This window comes from Malania oleifera, chromosome 7, assembly GCF_029873635.1.
Source record: "Malania oleifera isolate guangnan ecotype guangnan chromosome 7, ASM2987363v1, whole genome shotgun sequence".
Taxonomy (NCBI): domain Eukaryota; kingdom Viridiplantae; phylum Streptophyta; class Magnoliopsida; order Santalales; family Ximeniaceae; genus Malania; species Malania oleifera.
The window spans coordinates 88,531,109-88,555,058 of record NC_080423.1 but is presented as its reverse complement, the minus strand read 5'-3'; the positions used below and the strand labels follow the sequence as shown (position 1 = coordinate 88,555,058).

The 23,950-nt window shown below is 35.5% G+C and overlaps 2 protein-coding genes across 12 annotated transcripts in view; both read left to right on the top strand.

The window, feature by feature from the left end:
- LOC131159537 (uncharacterized) overlaps positions 1–23,950 on the top strand; it is a 43,306-nt gene that overhangs the window by 13,493 nt on the left and 5,863 nt on the right. For 4 of the 11 annotated variants that reach the window (XM_058114543.1, XM_058114541.1, XM_058114540.1 and 1 more), the window contains one exon: positions 18,039–18,220. In XM_058114543.1, the coding sequence (XP_057970526.1) occupies positions 18,039–18,065 (27 nt within the window). In that variant the 3' untranslated portion in view covers positions 18,066–18,220. Of the gene's footprint in view, positions 1–18,028; positions 18,221–23,950 lie in introns of all 11 variants that reach the window. The other 7 variants (XM_058114539.1, XM_058114535.1, XM_058114537.1 and 4 more) reach the window with 2 other exon arrangements.
- Positions 19,136–20,125, top strand: LOC131160921 (small ribosomal subunit protein uS9-like). The gene is made up of 2 exons (XM_058116794.1): positions 19,136–19,163; positions 19,220–20,125. Exons 1-2 carry the CDS (start codon positions 19,136–19,138, stop codon positions 19,684–19,686), a joined length of 495 nt encoding a protein of 164 aa, XP_057972777.1. The 3' UTR covers positions 19,687–20,125.

Sequence of the window (23,950 nt, the reverse complement as noted above, 5' to 3'; positions counted from 1 at the left end):
GTTTGTGCAGGGACAGTGGAGGAGTTTTTGGCAATATCTTTTGTTGGGTTTGGTAGGAAGAAGGAAGGAAAAGGATTATGGATTTGTGCTTTATTTGCAGTGTTTTGAGGTTTGTGGAAGGAACAAAACTCATGTATATTTTCAGGGAAGAAATTATCATTTTTGTTGGTGCGGGAGAAGATTCATTTTCTGGATTCTCTTTAGTGTGTGGGTAATGGTAACTTCAAGGGGACATGCTCTTTAGATATTCAACGTGATTGGCATTCTCCGTTGACTTTGGGCATGTTGTTTTCCTTGGGCTGTTTTCTTTACACTTTTTGGTTTTTTTTCTTTTGTTTTCTCTAGGATTCCTTAGATTTTGTTAAGGAGATGCCTCTTCTCTTGACTGTACATTGTTACTATATCTAATGATTTTCTTTTGATATCCAAAAAAAAAAAAAAAAAAAAATCATGAACATTCTATATTCCATTTTTTGGATAACAAAAATTCCATTAAAGACTAACAGAGTGCAAAAGATGTTATGTTTTATATTTCTTTATATTTAAGATTTCTTAGTTTAAACTTCACTTATAATCAATAAAGTAGTGAAAAGTGGCAAATGCATGCTTCTTCTCACCAATGGCAACTAAAGCAACCAAGATGACATCAAATACATGTAGTATATGTTATATTTACATTGATTAAATTTACTAAAAATCATTTAAAACATTAATATATAAGATTGTCATATACTTTTTAACAAGGTTGCTAGTGCAAAAAAAGAATTCATGAATGCAGTGTTTGTTACTCGTTATGTAACGTTCTTGATGCCTGCAACCATTACACTGCGACTATGGCTGCAAACGAACCAAACTGCAGACGAATGGCTCAAAAGCTTGACTTAGTAAGAGCTCATTTAAATTCTTTCATTATATAAACAGGCAATTCCCAAGCCCAATTTTGCAGCTTGTTTAGAGCTTGAATATGAATGGGCTCAACTTGTTTCGGCTTGTAAGCGGCTCGATTATAGGGTTAATTTAGGCTTGTTTAATATGCTTGAATTAGAGTCATTCATGGGCTAGTTTAATAAGGTTGAATAGACTTAATAGACTGTAGTGAGCTTAAAAGTAGGGACTATTTGTACATGGAATTATTTAGCTCAAACTCCATAACATGAATTTAGTGACAAAGCTAATGCTCAAGATCAATAGGCTAGCTTGATGAGGCAAAAACTTTTAGTATTAGTAGGAACCACTTTTTACCTTTTTGCCTGACAAAACATCTCCTCTCTCAAAATGAGAGGTTTTAAAAGAACCAAATTGTTAGTGAGCATCTCGGTAGCTTGGCTTGATAAGGGCTCGTAAGCTCATTCATTTACACAATAAACAAGTTTAAGTAAGTATATTAAAGTTCAGTTTGAGCTCGGCTTGAGCTTGAGCTCAGTTAAAAATTTAATGAACAAGCTTGAGCATAGCAAAGCTCAGTTTGGCTCAAGTCATTTACAACCCTAACTGTGACCATTACCATTAGCCTTACTATTGCGCAAACTAATACTATTATTTAAAATAATGTTCTTTGGCAACGGTTGCTAATATACACCTATTTTATAAGCTCCCATGGTTCCACCCAAAAGCCTTGATCTAGCAATTAGGTGCTTCTTTGAATCAAAACCTTTAGGACTAGCTTGTTCTTAACTTGGGATCCTTGAGTGAGGCTTTGTAGGGTTCAAAATGATCTTTTTATCTTTATTCCTAAACACATTAGCGCTTTCCATATTGTGAATGGTCACATCATGGTCATGTAACCACGGGTGCTCTAATAGGACATCGGTCACATTCATTGGGAGTACATCACACTAACCATTATCTTTATAATACATTTGAATGGGTACAAGACACCTCTCAATGACATGTAGATTTGTCTTGCTTACCCAAATCACTCTAAAAGAATGGAGGTTTTGCTCCCTTTTAAGGTTCAATCTATGTAGAGCAACTTTGGAGTTCACATTCATGCTACTACCCCAATCAATAACTAGCATGTCCTATCCCCACATCAAATGAAAGTGTGGAAAATTGTGGTTTGCTTCTACTTCTCATTACCACAGTAGTGGATAAAACACACCTAACCATAGTAACATGGTTATCATCCTCAAAATCATCAACAAGCTCACTTTCATATCCCGAGTACACAACAAGAGCTTCATCTCACAATCAAACATGTCAATAGTCTCACGGTTCGAAGTTTAGGCTTGTTGGGGATAACGAGTAGCTAAGTGATCTATAGCATGACAACTATGACACTGCGCAGATGAGCTACTAGCTTTAGGAATACCAAATCCACTAGAGCAAACAACATGATTGGGACTCTATTTGCTTTGTTAGACTCTCTCTAGCGATAGATTGGGGAATCGTAGAACTAGATTAAGGGTAGGATTTGGAGTGAGGAGACTCACTCAATTGAATGACCTAAAAGGGATACTGTGGTCCTTTTCTGTGGCAATGGATTTCTGTTAAGTTGCCTCTAAAGACAAGTTAAATGCCTATCTGCTAACATCCTCCTTAAGACCATTCACAAACCTAGTGAATGTGTGATCTCTGACCTCAACAATACCACTCTTAAGCTGTAGCTTTTCAAATTGCTCAAATGATTGGCTACATGGTAGTTTGTTGATTGTTTAAGAGGTCACCAAACAACTGGTTCTTGTAGGAAGGAGGGAGGTACTTCTATTTTAGTTTTCTCATCACTTCCCATTGGATAATGGGAGGTTCATCTAATTGCTCAAGGATTTGTTGAATAATTTCCCAATACTTCTTGGCTAGTCCTACGGGCTTCATTTTGGAAGATTGATCCTTTTCCTCTCCTTGTAAATGATACTGCTTAAAGTAATCGTCCGTCTCTTCCACTATATCTTCAAGAATTTAGATTGAATTTCCCATCATAGGTATGCACATCTACCTCTACCCTCTTGATAACATCTCAACAATCATCCTCTTAATGACCCTAAGGGAATCTAGAGTATGCCTAGGGTCAGCCAGATTGTGAAACTCAACAAAACTACCTTTCTCAAAACTAGGCTCTAGGTTAACTTGAGGGTGAAGAGGTTGAATTGGTCTGCTCGGTTGTCTTGGGGCCTAACTCATCTTGTTAGCTGCTATAGGAACTCCTAGAGTGGGAATAATGCCTAAGCTGACTCTATTGAATATGGGGTCTCAGTAGGGTGCCTAACTAATTGTTCTAGACCATCTACTATAGGGCATTTACCTAATAAATTGATGACTTGTGCAAATCATTCAGTGAGCTGCTCTAATTTTTGGTGTATAGAGTTGTGAAGAGTGTCTAGACAAAGATTGGGTATCAATTGGTGCAAGTTTGATGGGGATGGTTTGAGTGGTTTTGTTGGTGGTCATGAATAATGCAAAGATGATAAATTGATGAGAAGAAGACTAAACTTGTGTACAAGTCATACAAATCATGCACATTAAGCTATTGAACATAATGCACATGACTTGACATTGTTCTACATTATATCCACATGGGAGTATGGGTCTGAACAAGGATTCAAGCAATAAACGGACTAGAGGTACTCATATGATAAAGGGCAGATTTTTTTTTTTTAAGATGGTAAAGAAGCTTGCTATTATGCAAATTACTGATTCCCTAATCATGTAAATATTAATCAAGATAAATGGGAGAATTTTGGTTCACAAAATAATCTATAAGCACAAATTGCAACAAGTTTCAAGCTTTCATCATTGTCATGCAAATTTTCAAACTCCCAATTTCTCAAATCCTCGAAGAACAGGCCACAAACAGCAACAAGTAGGTCTAAATTCAATGTTGGTGCTGAAATTATCCTTCAAAACAAGTAGCATACACTCACACTTAAATTTCCTCAATTCAACTTCAAAATCTCAAGAAAAAACCTGAAACTATTGTAGTTGGAACCAATTTCTCATGATTTTGGAGGTTGTAGAGGTGCCAACTGTGTTTCACATGCGCATCGTCATCGAGTGGGCCGTGTGTACTGCCTATCATACACTGAGTCCTCAATTCAACTTTGAAGGGAAAAAAAAAAAACCCAAAATATTGTGGTTGGAATCAGTTTCTGACAAGTATGGGAGTTGTAAAGGTTGCTAATTGTGTTTTTCAATTCACACTCATGCGGCCCTACCGGAGAGGGTCCTCCAATGATGGCCTTTTGGCTCCTAGTTGAGTAAGGGTTATTGAGTCGAAAGGTGGTGGTGGTGTGTCAAAGCAACTTTAGTAAGGGGGGATTTGTAGGGGGCAGTTGGGAAAATTTTCAGTCGACTTGTGGGGTTTTCTGGTGGTCAAGTGACAATGGAACTTCAAGGGATGGTGTTTAGGAGGGTTCTTTCTTTGACAGTGTGGGTGGTGTTGTGGAAATCTTTTGGGAAGAAAAGGTGCTTGAAATTGGTGGCATGATCGTAATTTGGAGAAGTTGCAGATGGACATTGTCCATATGGTGACCGTGGTTTACTTTGCTACCAAATTGATGTAGGATAGAGAAAAAAACATTAATAAAAGCAAGGTCTTAAATTTTGATTTCAACTAAAATTTCAAAGCTTCTAAAGTATGGAAATTTCAATAGAAATTTTCACTTTGATGCCAATTTTGACTTTGATTTTTAAAATGTGATGGGAATTAGTATTGAAGTAAGGAATTCTTTTATGGGACTCTAGAAATAATTAATATACATAATAATGCAAGTTTTAGAACTAATATATTATAAAGTAAATACATTAATGACAGGTAATTGTGTAGCAGTAGATCTAGTAATATTTGTATTTAAAAAAAATTCATAAATCAATTAAATACTTATTTATTATATATATAAAGATAATTCAAATATAAACTGTTGAAGTAAATGTTGTTGCTAACATCTATGTTTAATTTTTCATATAATTTCAAAAGCCTTTGTAATAATCTTTGGTTTTAATAAAAAATAAGATAAATAGGAGAGAAATTTCACTTTGCGTTTAAACCTCACGTTTGAATCCCAAGAAAATTTTATTCTATAGTTAAAATTACTACTAAATTCGCTAAAGTTTTGATATTTTTACAAATTTGGATGATTTGTTGAAATTTCAACAAAAAATTTGTAAAATGGAAATCTACTAATATTTTGATTTTGAGGGTGATGAAAAGCAGAAATTTCGACAGAAGTTTTGACAATTTCATGGAATTTTAAGACCATGATAAATATAGAGAACAATGGGGGGTAACAATGGGGCAGAAGGAAGAAGAGGGAAGGAATCAAGGACAAATTAGAAAAGAATGGGAAAACAGAATACAAAGATCAGAAATAGAGAGAGAAATAGAACCATAGCAGAGAAGAGAAAATACAAGCCATGTGCTTATGCCTACAACTAACTAAAACAAAAATTTCAATAAACCCCTATATAACAGAAATTACACAACAGGAGAAAAAAAAAAATCTAATACAATCATAGTTTCCTAATTCTATGCCTAAAGTAAGTATATTGAATAGGCAGCCTAAAGATGGTCCTTCGTCAGAATGCCTTCTTGAATGTAGATTTGTTGGAAAAGGTATACATGGAACAACCTTCTAAGTATGTTGCTTAGTGGAGGGTTAAGGTATATAGATTGCATAATGCCATTTCTGTCTTAAGCAGTCTCCTCAGGCTTGGTTTGAGTAATTTAGTATGGAGGTCTCTACATTTGCCTTTGTCCAGTTCTACTCTGATTAATCAGTCTTTATCTGCAAAAGGGAGACAGATGTGGTACTTCTTGTAGTTTCCATTGATGATTTGATGAAATCATCATCACTAGCAGTTGTCATAGTGGGATTGATGTTGTCAAGCAGTGGCTTCAAGAAAAATTTCAAATCAAGGACTTTATACTTTGCAGTACTTCCTTGGTGTTGAAATCATATGGTGTAAGAAAGGGTTGAATTTATCTTAACAAAAATATACCTTGGACTTGCTAAGTGAAATTGCTATATTGAGAATTGAACCTGTTGATACTTGGATCTGAATGAGAAGTATCTATGGATATTGGACCAGACATCGAATACAAGCTTCTATATAGGAAGTTCATTGGCAAATTGATCTATTTGATTGTCACTAGACCCGATATATCCTTCACAGCTACACTGGGATGCTGCTTGTAGGGTCCTATGGTGTCTCAATGCTCTCCTGCTTGAGGTTTAGTATGTAAATGTGATAGAAACTGTAGATCATGGGATACTTTGATGTAGACTAGGCTAGCTCTGTTAGTAATCGTAGATCCTACTCGATACTATACATTTGTGAAAGGTAATCTTGTTACCTGGTGTAGCAAGAAACAAATTAGTGTAGCAAGATTTAGTTACAAAAAGGTAATCTTGTCACTTAGAAACAAATTATTGTATCAAGATCTAGTGCTAAAGCGGAATATTGAGCTATGGTGTATACTGTGAGTGGGCTTATATGGATGGGATTCTTGGTTACAAAACTCATAGATATGTTTTGTGATGATGTATACTGCTAGCAACCCGATGCTTGATGCGAAAACACAAAGCACGTTGAAGTTGACTATGGTTTTGTGATGGATGTTCTGATGAAGACGGTTGTGAGGAGTCCGTTTTTGAAATCTGTTACTTAGGCAATGTTTCCAGTCCACAAAGCCTTCTTATTTAAGCATGCTTTGTCTAATGGTTGTAACAAGCTAGGATTGGGTGATTTTTGTTCGGCTCCATCTTGAGGGGGAGTGTTAGAAGAGAATATGCTATTTAGTAATTATGTGGTTTGAGTGGGGGCGTCTTTGTCTTTTGTGTCTTTTTTATAATTAATATGTAAGGGGCAGACCTGGAGTTGTACATCTGCTCCAGGAAACTTCTGCCTCTTGTTTTTTCTTCTTTTCTTCTCTTGGCTTCTTCTCTCTTCCATCTCTAACTTTACAACAATTACCAACCAAATTGTTGAATGCTAGCTGAAAAATATTTTGTGAAAAGTAAGGTGTACTCCCAAGAGGGGGGTGAATTGGGTTTTTAAAACTTTCTTTGTAAATTCTTGTTTTACAAATTCTTTTAGTTAAATATTAACCCCCTTTTCAATTTGAGTTAATTTGCAATCATACTCTACAACACAACAACTTCACAAGTACAATTTATTTGTAATAATCAACACTCAATCCAAGATTTAGTATTGATTGATGAATGACGATGATGATCAAAACTTCAATATTCAAATTCTAGCTTTTCAATATCAATTCAATCAATAAGGTATTCAACCAAGCTTCCAAAATTCAAATATTGATATCAAATAAGTATCTTGAATTTAAGTATGTAACCAACCAATATATGAATGAACTTTGGTATTAATCAATCAACGTACTCCCTCGCGGTTTCCACAATATAATATTGATCAATCAACGTACTTCCTTATGGTTTCCGCAATTCCGAAACGCAAATTAATTTTCAGCACATAAAGTACACAACCACGCAGTTTATATATGCAGAAAATTAAAGAGAATAGGGAAGAGAGTGACACCGAGATTTTTACGAGGTTTGGCTATACCCACCTATGCCCTCGCCTTAGGTTCACCACCCAAGGATTACACTATACTGCTCTCTTGACCGGGCGGAGCAAACCTCTTACACACTCCTTTAAGTAGGATGGAGCCCTCCACTCCAAGCGATACCCCACGCTCGGTAATCCAACGATTCAACAAACCTGAACCGTTAAAAAACTTCAAGAACAAGAACAATTCTTGTGTACAAAGACTCTCAAAACAGAGCTGATGAGTACGAGTTTAAGCACAACTAGTATACGTCAAATTAAATATCAATAAAGAATGAATTTGAAGCTCAAGAAATTAATCACCCGGTTCTTCTTTTAGATTGAAAAATCTTAGTCAGAACACAAGAACCATGTGGTTGTATTAGCAGAAACTCAGTAAAACTTCAGCAAGAATGTGTGAGCAAGAGAGCTTTTGAAGAGTATGAGAATTATAGACTTTGATTGCTGATTGTATGCAGTTGTCTAAAAATTCTTTGGTTTTCCATGAATTTATAGAGTTCTAAAAGTAATTTCGTGTTGCCCAAGTTTACTTGGAGTATTTTCTAAGTTTATACAAAGTTTGGAACCCAAGCAATCATTTTTGGAAAGTTTCCCTCGCTGCTTCGCCTGTCAAAAAGGTGTCAGGCGCCTGTCCCTTTAAAAATCCAGTGAATTTCAAAAGTCAGTGCTATGTCAGGCACCTGAGAGTGTTTAGTCAGTCACCTAAGAAGGATCTGTGAGGCACCTGTCATGGTTTTGTTTGCATTTCTTAAAAAACCATATAAAAGGTCAGTCGCCTGAGAAAACTCAGTCATGCGCTTGAGCATGCAATTTTACTGTTTTTAAGATTTTGTTTCTGGAAACTCTTTTAGCTTTTAATCTTGGAATCTTTGATTTGAAATTTGAAAAATGTATTTTCTAAGATTTTAAAAATGGGTCTCTAATCTATAATCATTCCTAAAGAGCTTCAAAGCATTCGTATTGACTTTCAATTGAAGTACTTACAGAAGACTTTCTTAAGACTGAATCATTCTAAATGTGAAGTCTTCATGTATGTCTTTCTTTGAGTTCATCTTGACATTGAGCTTCAATATTCTTTAAGCTTTCATAAGATGTGTCAATCTTTGATCTTTTGAGCTTTCTTTTGATCACCTGTCTTTGGAATGTAAGCTTTCAATAACTCTTTGTGATCACTTGATCTTGAACTCTAATGCTTGATTCCTGAAACATCATCACTTTAACCAGAACATGTTAAATTCCCTTGATTTGTTATCATCAAAATAAGATTCGTAAGCCTTGTTAGGTTAACATTTTGCACCATGAAATCAATCTTAAGTGAAATCTATCCTAAAAGAGATTTGTTTTATAGAGGAATTCTATTTTTATTCTATACCTGCATAACCATTGTAGCACATTGTTAGTTTTAGCAATCAGTTTGCTAAACCTAATAGCTTATGTTAAGTGCATTGACTTTGAGAATTTAGGTATACTCCCAAGAGGGGGGGTTGAATTGGGATTAAAAATTTTTTTCATTGCTTGCTTTGTTTTACAAATTCCTTAATTGAATTTCAATTTCAGCAATTTTTTCTTTCAGCAATTTATCAAGCTTTACAATCACTATGCTATTGATAATTAATTTTAATTAATATTCAACTCAAATTCAATTCTTTAATATTGAAACCCTGATGATAAATTCAAGAATCAAGTTAGAATAGTTTAGAAACAAATGTCAGGTTTTAAATTCAAACTTAGAATTTATTCCTTCACTTTAATCAATGAAATATAATTTTCAGAGATTTGGTTTTGTAATACTTTCAATTCAGAATACCTTTCAGCTGTTGATATTTAAAAATCAGAACTTTATTTAATATATCAAACCAACCAACAATTTATAGTATGCTGATTTTAAATATGGATCAAAAACCAAGATTCCAGCAATCCCCAAAATTTAGCAAGATGTAAAGATCATACACGCATATAATATTCTTGCAGAAAATTAAAGAGAGTAGGGAGAAAAGCTGAGAACCATATTTTTTTACCAGGTTCAGCTAACAACCTATGTCCTTGCCCCAAGCAACCGCCGTGATTCTCCTTTCCAACCTTTTTAATAGGAAAAGTTACAACCTTTCTCCTTCTCAGGTGGAGATCCTTGTCTAACAAGAATACCCCTTCTTGCTAGGCAACGATCCAATACCCCTAAATCGTCAAAGCAATAAGAAAGAAACAAACTGTATGTCTTACAAGAAAACCCTCTGTTAGAGCAAATTTGTACAAATAAAGAGCAATATGCTTCAGCAAAATTACAATATAACGATTGAAGCTGAAGTAAATATCACCGTGGTTCTATCTTAAGTTGAAAATCTCAGTGAAAGAGCAAGAACCGTGAGCTTTTATTCAGCAAGAACTCAACAAAAACTTTCAGCAAAAGTATTTAGTAAGATAGCTTTGAATGTATAAGAATTTGATTGATTGCTGATTTTTGGTGTTCTTAATTCTTGGGTTTAACATGTATTTATAGATAGAAAAAGTAAATTTTCGTATTCTCCAAGTTACTTGCAGTGTTTCCAAAGTTTTCTCAAAGATTGGGGACCAAGATTCTAAGCCTTGTTACGCCAACAATCTCCTCATTTTTGATGATGACAAATAAGGAGCAAAAATGAGTAAGCCTTTATAAGGCTCCCCCTTAATATAAGCATAGTCTTAACAAGTAAAACATATCATATCATGACTATCATCAGATTCCATCAAACTTAGTTTTAGTTCATCAAATTCAATTCAAGCTCATATATATTTCAGCTCATCAAACTAGCTCATATGCATTTCAGTTCATCAAACTAGCTCATATGCATAGTTTTAACAAGTAAGACATATCATATCATACTTAGTTCAGTTTTTGTCCAAATTATTCTTCCCCTTTTGACATCAATCAAAAAGAGAAGTTTAGTATAAGCACAAAACATATAATACGATTCATTATGAATAAGTAGATAACCAAGAAAATCCAAAATAGCATGAGAATAAAAAGTGTATCTGATGCACAAATTACAACCCAAAATATTGTAGAAGCTAAGTAAAACATCTAATCACCTGCTGCATTATCATCATCTTCTTCTTCTTCTTCATCTACAGCATCACCAGAACTAATATGCATTGGAGCCTTTCCATGGGAAGAAGTTGATCCCATATGTAGTTCAAGACGGCCAAGTCTTTGATCAAGAGAAGTATAATTTTCCTGAAGAGATGCATAATTAGCTTGAAGAGAGCTTAAACCAAATCTCATTTCACCACTAAAATATGTGAATTGCTGCTGATAAGCAAGAAACCATGAAGGTGCATCATCAGCCGGAGGAACAGGTTGCTGAGCTGGTTGTGGAACTTCTTGTTGTTGTTCCTGAGCTTGTAGTCGTCTTTGCTTAGATCAGCAAATGTGAGATTCAGAATGCCACCATATGGAAGAATTACTCTGCGGGCTTCTGCTCTAGAGATCATCCATTTGAGAATCAAGCTTGGTAAATCAAGCTTTTTCCCTTTGAGTAAGCACCACATGACAAAACAATCTAAATATGAAATGTAGTCGTGTGATCCTACGTGAGGTAAAATGTTGTACGTAATCAACTTCTGTGCTTGAAGATTAAGTTATTTGTATAATGGAGGATAACCAAAATCGATAGGTTCCTCAGTCATGACCAGTGGTAGAAATTCTTTAGGGGTGAAATCTTGTGCCATAATCCAAGATTGTCCATAAGATGGACACTTAAACTCACCTTGTCGGATATTAAAAAATGTTGCTAAGGTCTATGGAGTAAGGGCAATTGATTTCCCCATGATATCGGTAGTGGTTACTGTGTCTCCCTTAAACATATATGCATAAATTTTTTCTGATTAAGTTCGGATATAGTCCTTTAGCTTAATGAGTAATAAACTTTTTCCATCCTAAGGTTCTAAACATGGGTAAAATGTTGGGAAAGTCTTCTTCAAAGAAAGTTGTGTCTAAGACCTTACCAAGAATAGGTTCAGTTGAACAAAGATGCTCTCTGTATAGCCGCTTTGCGTGTGGAGCTACAAGCCATTTCTCAATATTGTTGCTGTCATCCTTCCCCGAAGTAGAACCTCTTGTTGCTGTATTTTTCGTTCTTGGCATCATGATTTAAAAAAAAAAAATGAACAGTGAAATCCTTTAAAATCTGATGGGAATGAAGTAGGATAATGTTCTTCAGAGATTAAACGGAGGATTTTGAGTGAAGGAGCACTTGAGATCGAAGGAGAATAGGTGTATGAAATGTGAGAAATAGAGTCAAGAACCTGAACGATTGAAAAGTTAGGGTTTTGCGCATGTTCGGTATTTAAACCACCGCCAGTTAAATTTTCCCAAATAGTAGCGAGCCAGACAACTGAGGCTCAGAGAGTCAGTCGCTTGACCTTATTGATTTTGAAAAAATCAAGTAAGTCAAAAAGGATTCAGTCGACTGCGACTTAGTTGTCAGTCGCCTGTCTTCACTTGTCCTTCAATATTTACTTGGCTACTCATCCAATTTCCTCTTTAAACAACTTCTCTACTATGCAATAAGCCTAGTTCACGTCTTATAGAGATAAACCTATCCTCTGGAAGAGGTTTTGTAAATATATCAGCCCATTGATCACTTGTATTCACGGATTCTAGTGAGATGTCTTCTTTTTTGCACATGATCTCTTAAGAAATGATGCCTTATGTCTATATGGTTGGTTCTTGAGTGAGATATGAGATTTTTGGAGATATTATTTATAGGTACAGCTGAATACTCCAAATTAAAATCCTTTAATTATTGCTTCATGTAGAGAGTTTGTGCACAATAGCTACCCGCTGTCACATACTTAGTTTCCATAGTAGATAGTGCTACCGAATTTTGTTTCTTGGAGAACCAAGATACAAGAGATCTTCCCAGAAAGTGGCAAGTACCACTTGTGCTTTTTCGATCAATTTTACATCCAGCATAGTCCGCATCTGAATAGTTGATCATTTCAAATCCTTTGTCTTTAGGATACCATAGACCTAAGTCGATAGTATCTATCAGATATCTTAAGATTCTTTTGACGGCTATCTGGTGTGATTCCTTAGGGGCTGCTTGAAACCGGGCACACATACATACACTAGACATAATGTCCTATCTACTGGCTGTCAAATAAAACAAACTTCCTATCATACCTTGGTAGAATTTCATATCTATCGACTTTCCTTGTTCATCTTTCTCAAAAATTATTGACGTACTCATAGGAGTCCCTAAAGGTTTTCCACCTTCCATATCGAATTTCTTAAACATGTCACTCATGTATTTTGATTGATTTATGAAAGTTTCATTTTTACTTTGTGTAATTTGAAGTGCTAGGAAGTAAGTCAACTCTCCCATCATACTCATTTCAAATTCATCCTGCATACACTTCGCAAAATTTTTGCATAGATCTTCGTTTGTAGCACCAAAAATGATATCATCCACATAGATTTGAATAATAAGAATATCTTCATTTTTAGATTTGATAAACAATGCGTTGTGCACTTTTCCTCTAGAAAAGTCATTATCCAATAGAAATCCACCAACCGCTCATACCAAACTCTAGGGGCTTGTTTTAGTCCATATAATGCTTTTGTTAATCTGTACACATGATTAGGACAATGATCATCCTCAAATCCTAGAGGTTGTGCTACATAGACTTCTTTATTTATAAATCCATTTAAGAATGCACTCTTTACATCCATTTGATAAAGTTTAAAATCTTTGTGAGAAGCATAAGCTAATAGCATTCTTATGGCTTCCATTCTTGCTACAGGTGCAAAAGTCTCATCAGAGTCTATTCCTTTTTCTTGATTATATCCTTGAGCAACGAGTCTAGCCTTGTTACGCACTACAATTCCGTTTTTATCCTTTTTATTTCTAAATACCCATTTGGTTCCTATTACTGAATGGTCATCGGGTCTAGGAACTAATTTCCATACTTTACTTCTTTCAAACTGATTTAGTTCTTCTTGCATAGCTATTATCCAAGAGTCATTACTTAATGCTTCATCTATGTTCTTGGGTTCCTTCTGAGATAAAAACGCATAGTGATTACACAAATTTTTCAATGAGGATCTGGTAGATACTCCTCGTGAAGGTTCACCAATGATTTGGTTTTTTGGGTGATTTCTCACAAACTTCCATTCTTTAGGTAGTTCTGTTTGGTCTAGAGGTCTATCATCTGAAGTTAAACTCAGTTCTTTGTTCTCATCCTTTACTTCTTGAATTTTTAAGTCATTTAGACCTTCCTTAATTTCATCTTCTTCAATCTCCGGTGGTTCTGAGAATGGATTTGCTTCATCAAAGGCTACATGTATTGATTCTATGATTGTGAGAGTCCTTTTGTTATAGACTCTAAAAGCGTTACTATTTAATGCATAACCTAAGAATATTCCTTCATCTTCTTTTGCATCAAATTTTCCTAAGTCCTCTTTATCATTCAATACAAAACATTTACATCCAAATACGTGAAAGTAAGATATGTTAGGCCTTCTTCCTTTCCATAGTTCATAGGGAGACTTCTCTAGGTTTGATCTAAGAGACACTCTATTCATCACATAACAAGCGGTGTTTACAACTTCAACCCAAAAGTACTTAGGTAAATTTTGTTCATTTAACATAGTCCTAGCCATTTCTTGAAGAGACCTATTCTTTCTTTCAACAACTCCATTTTTTTAAGGAGTTCGAGGTGCTAAAAATTGTGATTTATTCCATATTCATCACAGAATTTATCAACTTCTTTATTTTTGAATTCTTTTCCTTGATCACTTCTTATTTTTAGAATTCCATATCCTTTTTCGTTTTGGAGCTTTTTGCATAAGTTTATTAACATCTTGCAAGCTTCATCTTTGGAGGCTAAGAAGAGTATCCAAGTAAACCTGGAGTAGTCATCAACTATGACGAAAGCATATTGCTTTCCTCCTATGCTTTGTGTTCTAGTAGGGCCAAATAAATCTAGATGGATAAGTTCCAAGGGTCTACTAGTGGAAATATGTTTCTTCTTTTTAAAACTTGTTTTAGTTTGCTTCCCAAGTTGGCAAGCATCACAAATTTTGTCTTTTACGAACTTTGTGCCGGGTAGACCTTTTACTAAGTTCTTTTTAGTTAATTTAGATAATAAATTCATACTAGTGTGTCCTAGTCTTCTATGCCACAGCCAGCTAGTTTCATTCATGGCTGTTAAGCATGTGACTTCTTGAGATATTAGATTTTCAAAGTTTATACAATACACATTATCAACTCTGTTTGCAATGAACAAGATTTTATTCTTTTCTGAGTTTTCAACCATGCATTTGTTTTGTTTAAATATTACATCAAATCCTTTATCACTTAATTGACTAATGCTGAGTTGATTATGTTTCAACCCATCAACTAATAAAACATCATCAATAGTTAAGGAGGGTTCTTTACCTTCTTTTCTGATACAGATTATTCTACCTTTAGCATTGTCTTCGAATGTGACATGTACATCTTTTTGTATTAATGTGGTAAATTTTGATTTGTCTCCGGTCATGTGTCTTGAATATCCACTATCCAAGTACCATTTGTCTTTTGATGGAGTGGTCCTAAAACACACCTACAAGAAGGGTTCAAGGTGTTACTTTTGGTACTCAAGCCTTCTTAAGTCTTTTTAATTCAGTTTTATTTTCAGTTTTGATTCTCCATACTTTCTTGATTTTAATATTTTTCCTTTTAAATGAACAATCAAACTTTATGTGTCCTTTTTTCTTACACAAGAAGCAAGTAGTATGTTCATATGCATTGGTGGAAGATGTACTAGCATAGTTCTTTGATGCCTTACAAAATAACTCATGTATAGATTCTTTTTCTTCTTATTTTCTACTCCATTGAATCCTATTCCTTCTTTATCCAAGGACATTCTTTGTGATCCAATCAGTTTATCAAAATTTTCTTTTCCTCTAGTGAAATTGTAGATGATTCTATCTTTGTCTTCAATTTTGCTCTCAAGATCACTTATCTCTGAGTCTTTGTTACTTTCACCATTTACTTGAAGCTTTACTAAGTCTTGAGATATTTTATTTATTTTACTCATAAGATCATCAATGTGTGAGTCCTTTTCTTTTTCAGCTGATATTGAAGTCTCTAGCTGTTTCTTTAGCATTTCATTTTGTTCTTTCAATGCTATATTTCTTTTGATTACTTTTATAAATCTATTATGCAAAGAGAATAATTTAACTTGCATTTCTCTATATCAAGGCATGCTTTCACATGAGTCACTACATGATTCATCACTAGATTCATCTTCTTGTGAGTTAGAGTAGGAATTTACCTCATTATCTCTTGCCATGAAGTAGAGGTTTGCCATATCTTGATCGCTTGATTCATTCTCTGATTCACTTGAGCTTGAGTCATCCCATGTAGCTTTCATCGCCTTCTTTTTATTCTTCTTGGCATATTTCTTAAGCTGTGGACAATCAGGTTTAATATGTCCAACCTTTTTGTAGTTATAACATGTAGGGGGTTCATTCTTTGTTTCCTTTTTGCTTGTCTCCCCTTTATCAGATTTTAAACCTTTAAATTTTCGAGTGAACTTCTTATTCCTTTTGAAGAATTTTCCAAGTCTTCTAGTAATGAAGGCTATATCATCGTCACCTAATTCGTTGTCTTCTTCTTCACTAGAACTTTCTTTAGCAGCCTTAAGAGCTATTAATTTCTTGTGTTTATTATTTTCATATTTTCTTTCATTTATTGCCATCTCATATGTGAGGAGTGATCCTATTAATTCATCAAGGGAGGTGTTTTTCAAGTTTCTTCCTTCCGTAATTGCAGTGGCTTTAGGTTCCCAAATAGGTGGAAGTCCTTTAAGGATCTTTTGGATCATCTTATATGTAGAGTAGTCTTTCCCAAAGGCATTGAGTGAGTTTATTATGTGGGTGAACCTAGTGTACATACTAGTGATGGTTTCATCAGGGTTCATCTTAAATGCCTTATACTCGCTAGTGAGCATGCCAATTCTACTATCTCTTACATTAACCGTTTCTTCATAGGTTACTTCAAGTTTATCCCATATTTCTTTGACTGATTTGTATCCCATAATTCTATTGAACTCATTCACATCTAGAGCACAATATAGTGCATTCATAGTACTTGAATTTACTTGCAGCATCTTTAGATTGTTATTAGTCATCTCTTTTTCTTTCTTAGGTATTTTTTTATTATCCAATGTTTTAGTGGGGATGAGATTACCATGTGTGACTACTTTCCAAGCTTTCCAATCCATAGTTTGTAAGTATATTCTCATCTGTTGTTTCCAAAAGGTGTAGTTTAACATCGCAAAAAATAGGTGGTATAGATGAGGATTGGCCCTCAGTAAAGGGAGATACACCTAAGTGTGTCATAGGGATCTTTATGTAGCTTCTAGATTAGGATTTACTACAACCTAGGACTCTGATACCAATTGAGAATTTAGATATACTCCCAAGAGAGGGGTGAATTGGGATTAAAAAAAATTTTCTTTGCTTACTCTGTTTTACAAATTCCTTAATTGAATTTCAATTTCAGCAATTTTTTCTTTCGGCAATTTATCAACCTTTACAATCACTATGCTATTGATAATTAATTTTTATTTAATATTCAACTCAAATTCAATTCTTTAATATTAAAACTTTGATGGTAAATTCAAGAATCAAGTTAGAATAGTTTAGAAACAAATGTCAGGTTTTAAATTCAAACTTAGAATTTATTCCTTCACTTTAATCAATGAAATATAATTTTCAGAGATTTGGTTTTTTAATATTTTAAATTCAGAACAACTTTATTTAAAAATCAGAACTTTATTTAATATATCAAACCAACCAACAATTTATAGTATGCTGATTTTAAATATGGATCAAAAATCAAGATTCCAGCAATCCCCAAAATTTAGCAAGATGTAAAGATCATATACGCATATAATATTCTTGCATAAAATTAAAGAGAGTAGGGAGAAGAGCTGAGAATCAGATTTTTTACAAGGTTTGGGCTACTAAGGTTCGGTCAGTAGCCTACGTCCTTGCTCCAAGCAACCGCTATGAGGATTTTTCTTTCCAACCTTTTTAATAGGCAAAGTTACAACCTCTCTCCTTCTTAGGTGGAGATCCCTGTCTAACAAAAATACCCCTTCTTGCTAGGCAACGATCCATACCCCTGAATCGTCAAAGCAATAACAAAGAAACAAACTTTGTGTCGTACAAGAAAAGTCTCTGTTAGAGCAGATTTGTACAAATAAAGAGCAATATACTTCAGCAAAATAACAATATAATGATTGAAGCTCAAGTAAATATCACCGTGGTTCTATCTTAAGTTGAAAATCTCAATGAAAGAGCAATAACCATGAGCTTTTATTCAGCAAGAACTCAGCAAAATCTTTCAGTAAAAGTATTCAGTAAGATAACTTTGAATGTATAAGAATTTGATTGATTGCTGATTGTTGGTGTTTTTAATTCTTGGGTTTAACATGTATTTATTGATAGAAAAAGTAAATTTTTGTATTCCCCAAGTTACTTGCAGTGTTCCCCAAGTTTTCTCAAAGATTGAGGACCAAGCAATCAAATTTGGAAACTTTCCCTCGCAGTTTTAAGTTTGAAAATACGAACATCAGTCCACTGAGATATCGAGGCTAGTCGCCTGTGCCTTTTGAGTTCAGCGTAGTACCCAAGCATAGAATGAGGTCAGTCGCCTAAGCCTACGAGGTCAGTCTCCTGTCTCTATTCTGTATGTTCAGATTTTTAACAGCATAAAAGTATCAGTCACCTGATGAGGTTTCATTAGTCGCCTGTCCTTGCAAAACATATGCTTTCAAAAAAAAAATCGTTGTTTCGAAAACTTTTTAGCTTTTATACTTGGAATATTGAAAGGAGACTTTTTAAAATATTTTTTGGGGTTTTCAAAAATAGGTCTCTAAGTCAATAATAATTCTTAAGAGTTTCAAATGTTTATATTGAAATTTGTGAAGTATTTACATGAGACTTCTTAAGAACTATGACTTTCTAACCACTAAGTTGTCATGCTTTGCTTCCATTTGTTATGTTTGATTTGACTTCGTGCTTCAATAGTCTTTAGCTTCATCATGTCTTCTAGCTTTAAGTTCGAGCTTTCAAAAGTCTTGTCAAGCACTTGATCTTAATCTAAAGTACTTGAATCCTGAAACTTCACTTAACCAAATATGTTAAGTTTCTTTTATTTGTTATCATCAAAATGAGATTCTAAACCTTGTTAGGCCAACAAACTTCCACCTAAAAGCACTATTGGATATATCTAGTGCTTACTGTTTTCTTCATGCTTTATCTGTGGTAATCTGGGTCAAAATACTGATTAATTTAAGCATGGTTAGCTACCCAGCTTTATTTTGGCTTACAAATTATCATTGCTGTCTTATCTAGTGAGGCAATCTGTAGAAATCCCAAATGTCTTCAAATATCTTGGAGTAATTTAGGGAAGTATATATTGCATATTATTGAGAGAGATTTGTTTAGGAGATTATTTCCATATTTAGATCTTACGATTATAAATATTGTAAATTGGTCTGTACAATTTTATTAAAAGAAATACAGAAATTTCATTCTGTTTTCATGGTATTAGAGCTAGGAGATTAAACCTAGCTACCAATGGCGGAAACCCTCGGCCAAAGTAGAGGTTTGATTACCTCTGAATCTCACGAGGTCCTCCAACAGAGTTTCACAAGGTTTGAGAACTCCATGGATTCCTCTTCATCACCTGCGTTGTATTCCTTATCGTCACCGGCGTTGTCGTTGCATCGGGCTACCTCCGTCTCGATCGGTGCCTCCGCCAGAGCATCACCAAGGCCCTCGTCGCCTTCTACCAGAAGAACATCTTGGTTCGCTACGACCGGACCCTCCTTGTTGCCGATCCCCGGCGGTGCGAACCCAAGAAGTTCGGTGGTTGCAGTACTCGCACCATGTTCCAAAAGTCCTATTGCTACAAGGCGCTAGAACCCATCCTCCTGCTCAGCCGTCACCGCTACAATGGAGTTGACATGGGCATCTGCGTCAAGGGCAAAGGCCACACCTCCCAAAGCACTCTCCGAGAAGCAATTGGCCATCAAAGAAGCCCTCCGCAGAGCACTCTTCGAGAAGCAATCAGCCATCAAAGCCCAAGGCGGCGCCGTGAGGACGTTGAAGGCGGTCGGTGCGGCTAAGAAGCTTATTGATTCCCCAGTCGAAGCCTTGAACGCCCTCAAGCTGGAGAAGGCCTCCATCGAGCGTCAGCTTCACGCACTTCTCTCCTCCACGAACCCTAGCAACGGCAGCGGCGATGGCGCTCTCAGCAAGGAAGATTTTCGACAGGCGGTGGTTAACACTCTCGAGCGCCGTCTCTTCTGCATCCCGTCTTTCAAGATTTGTCATGATGTTGCAGGCTCTACGACTATGGACCCCCTAGCCGTGCCGTTAAAGCCAATGTGCTGGCCTTCTAGTCTTAGCATTTTGTTCTTGAGGAGAGCATGTTGGAGGTTGATTGTCCATTTGTAACCCTAGAAGTTGTACTGAAAGCTTCAGGTCGTGTTGAATTTGCCCAAAGAGGTAATTTGCCCAAAGAGGTAACTTCTTTGGGTTCTTTTGCCCAAAGAGGTAATTTTTTGCAAGCCTTGAATATAACCTCTAAATCCAAAACTCCTTGGATTATTGATTCTAGTGCTTCTGACCACATGATCGATGCCTATCATCCTTTCTCATCATATTCACCCTGTGCTGGAAATTTGAAAGTTAAAATTGCAGATGGATCACTCTCGTCTGTCGTAGGCAAAGGGAATATGCGACTCTCTGACTCCATCATACTAAAGTCCGTTCTTCATATTCCTAATTTATGTTGTAACTTACTATCCATTAGCCAATTAACTAAGAACTCCAATTGTTCTGTAAAATTTCTTCCCTCTCATTGTGTTTTTCAGGACCCGTAATCAGGGAAGACGATTGGCAGTGCTAAGGAGTATGAGGGACTCTACTACTTTGAGGAGGCTAATGTGAGTGAATAATGTAAAACTACTATTTGTGATTCTGCATCTGTTTCTAGTGATAGTGAAATTTTGTTATGGCATTCTAGAATGGGTCATCCAAAATTTCAATATCTAAGACGTTTACATCTTTCCATTTTTTCAAATAAAACGTCTTATGAATTTCAGTGTGAGATTTGTGAACTTGCAAAACACTAGCATAATTCCTTTCCAAAATCCACATACAAACCATTCACACCCTTTACTATGATTCATAGTGATTTATGGGAGCCCTCACACTCTCTTAATCGTACTCACACGAGATGGTTTGTTACTTTTATTGATGATCATACTCATATTTGTTAGGTTTACTTGTTGAAAGATAAAACTGAAGTCCGTTCTATTTTTGTCAGTTTCCACTCCATGATTCAAACACAATTTCAAACTCACATTCAAATTTAACATATTGATAATGGTACGGAATATTTCAATGATATCTTAGGACATTATCTTCAAGAAAATGGAATTGTTCATCAAAGTTCCTGTGTGGATACCCCTAAACAAAATAGGGTTGTTGAATGTAAAAATAGGCATATTCTTGAAGTAGCTTGGGCGTTGATGTTCACTACAAATATGAAAAAATATTTTTGGGGCGATGCCATTTTAACAACTACACATCTCATTAATTGAATGCCTAGTCGAGTTCTTTCTTTTGCCATTCCTCTCCGGAAACTCCACGAATGGTTTCCCAACACTCAGCTCCATTCTAATCTCTCTATGAAAATCTTTGGATGTACTGCATTTGTTCATGTTCATGCTCACAATCGGGATAAATTGGAACATTGTGTCATTAAGTTCGTTTTAATTGGTTACTCTCTTACTCAGAAAGGCTACAAATGTTTTGATCCTGTCACAAAAAAATTGTTTGTTAGCCTTGATGTCACGTTCTTTGAAACCATTCCTTACTTCCCAAAGCTCTCTCTTCAGGGAGAGAAATTGAGTGAAGATCGGTTCTTTGATTTCTCTGTTGATGAATTTGTGCCATACACTGAGTCTACCATTGCATCATTTCCTGACCTGTCGTGTACAAAAGATCACTTAACCTCAAGGGGAGATGCAGAAAAAAAAAAACAACACAAAAATACTTGTTTACTCAAGAAAGTCAAACACAAAGAATGGGGAGAATCTCATACCTGAGGTACCAAGAGAGTTGGAATTGGTGATAACTCTGAGCAACCATGAGTGCATGCCCAATCTCGATCAGGTAATAGATGGTCATGAGCTCCCTTCTGATAAGCCTGTACCTGATGACATCAATTTACCCATTGCAGTTAGAAAACAAACCAAGTCATGTACTCAATATCCCTGGTCAAAATACATATTTTATAAAAGCCTGTCTACAAAATATCGTGCTTTTACTTCTAACCTTGACCGGATGAAAATTCCAAAGAATATCCAAGAAGCCTTAGAGATTCCTAAATGGAGGGAAGTTGTCATGGAAGAAATGTGGGCTCTAGAAAAGAATGAAACTTGGGACGTTATGAATTTGCCAAGAGGGAAGAAGCCAGTTGGTTGTAAATGGGTCCTCACAATGAAATATAGAGCTGATGGGACAGTTGAACGATATAAAGTCAGACTCATTGCAAAAGGGTTTACACAGACCTATGACATTGACTACATAGAGACATTTGCACCAGTAATACAGTTTGAGTCCTCCTGTCCTTGGCAACTAACTTAGATTGACCACTACAGCAACTCGACATTAAGAATGCATTTCTAAATGGCTAGTTAGAAGAAGAAGTCTACATGATAATACCACCAGGTTTCAGTAAGAAAGGTGAAGAAAACAAAGTGTGTAAACTCAAGAAGTTCTTGTATGGACTCAAGCAATCTCCCAAAGCATGGTTCGACAAATTTGCGAAAGTGATAAAGAATCAAGGATATCGACAAGGGCAATCAAATCACACTATGTTCTTCCAACAGTCTGAAAGTGGTAAGAAAACAATTCGGGTAGTGTATGTTGATAATATAATCCTAACTGGAAATGATACAATGGAGATAGAAAAATTAAAGAAAGTCCTAGCTGCTGAGTTGAAGTTAAAGATCTGGGACAAATGCAGTACTTCTTGGGAATGGAAGTTGTTAGATCAAAAAAGGGTATCAGTGTCTCTCAGCGAAAGTATATCCTTGATCTCCTAACCAAAGCTAGCATGCTTGGATGCAAACCTAGTGAAACCCCGATTGAAATAGTAAAGAGGGTCGAAGACTGCAGAATACCAGTTGAAAAGGAGAGGTATCAGAGATTGGTTAGTAAACTAATTTACCTATTGCATACTAGACCCGACATTGCATTTGCAGTAAGTGTGGTAAGTCAACACATGCATTCACCAAAGAGGACTCACCTAGATGTTGTGTTTAAGACCCGTATGTATCTCAAGGGTTCTCCGGCAAAGGACTCTTTTTTAAGAAATGTGAAAGCAAGGAAGTGGAAATTTTCACAGATGCGGATTGGGCAGGATCAGCAGAAGATAGAAGGTCTACCACCGGATATTGCACTTTTGTATGGGAAAATTTGGTAATTTGGAGCAGCAAAAAATAGAATGTAGTGGCTCGAAGCAATGCTGAAGTTGAATTTAGGCCAGTTGCATAAGGGATATGTGAAGGACTATGGTTACGGAAACTCTTGGAAGAATTACAAATCTCGGTGAAGTTCCCTATCAAACTCTATTGTGACAACAAAGCAGCCATCAGTATCTTTCTCAATCCAATTCAACATGACAAGACCAAGCATGCAGAAGTGGACCGACATTTTATCAAAGAGAAGGTTGAAGAAGGAACCATCTGTCTGACTTATGTATCTACCAAGGAACAAATTGCGGACATCTTTACTAAAGGGCTAGCTCGTCAGAGTTTTGATGATTTCATTTGCAAGTTGGATATGATCAATATCTATGATCCAACTTGAGGGGGAGTGTAGAAATCCCAAATATCTTGGAGTAAATTAGGGAAGTATATATTGTATATTATTGAGAGAGATTTGTTTAGGAGATTATTTCCATATTTAGATCTTCCGATTGTATTATAAATATTGTAAATTGGTCTGTACAAATTTATTAAAAGAAATACAAAAATTCCATTCGGTTTTCACAATCCTTGTAGCTATGAATTCTGTGCTATTGTTTTTTAATGAATTTTTTAGATGACAAGCATAACACTGCAATTCATAGGAGGGAAGAAGAAGCAAGGTAAAGGAAAAATGTGAAAAAAAAAGAAAAAAAGAATTCTTTTTCCTTCCTTTGGTAGGGTGAAAAGTTAAGGAAAGAAAACGGGCGGAAATAGGATTTTCCTTTCCTTCCAAAACTAATTGCTCCAAAAGTAGGAAGAAATCAATGGAAAGAAACTTAACCATTATATTGAGTGATAATCATTTTCTTTCCTTCCATTTTCCTTTGTTTGATAAAACATAATGAGG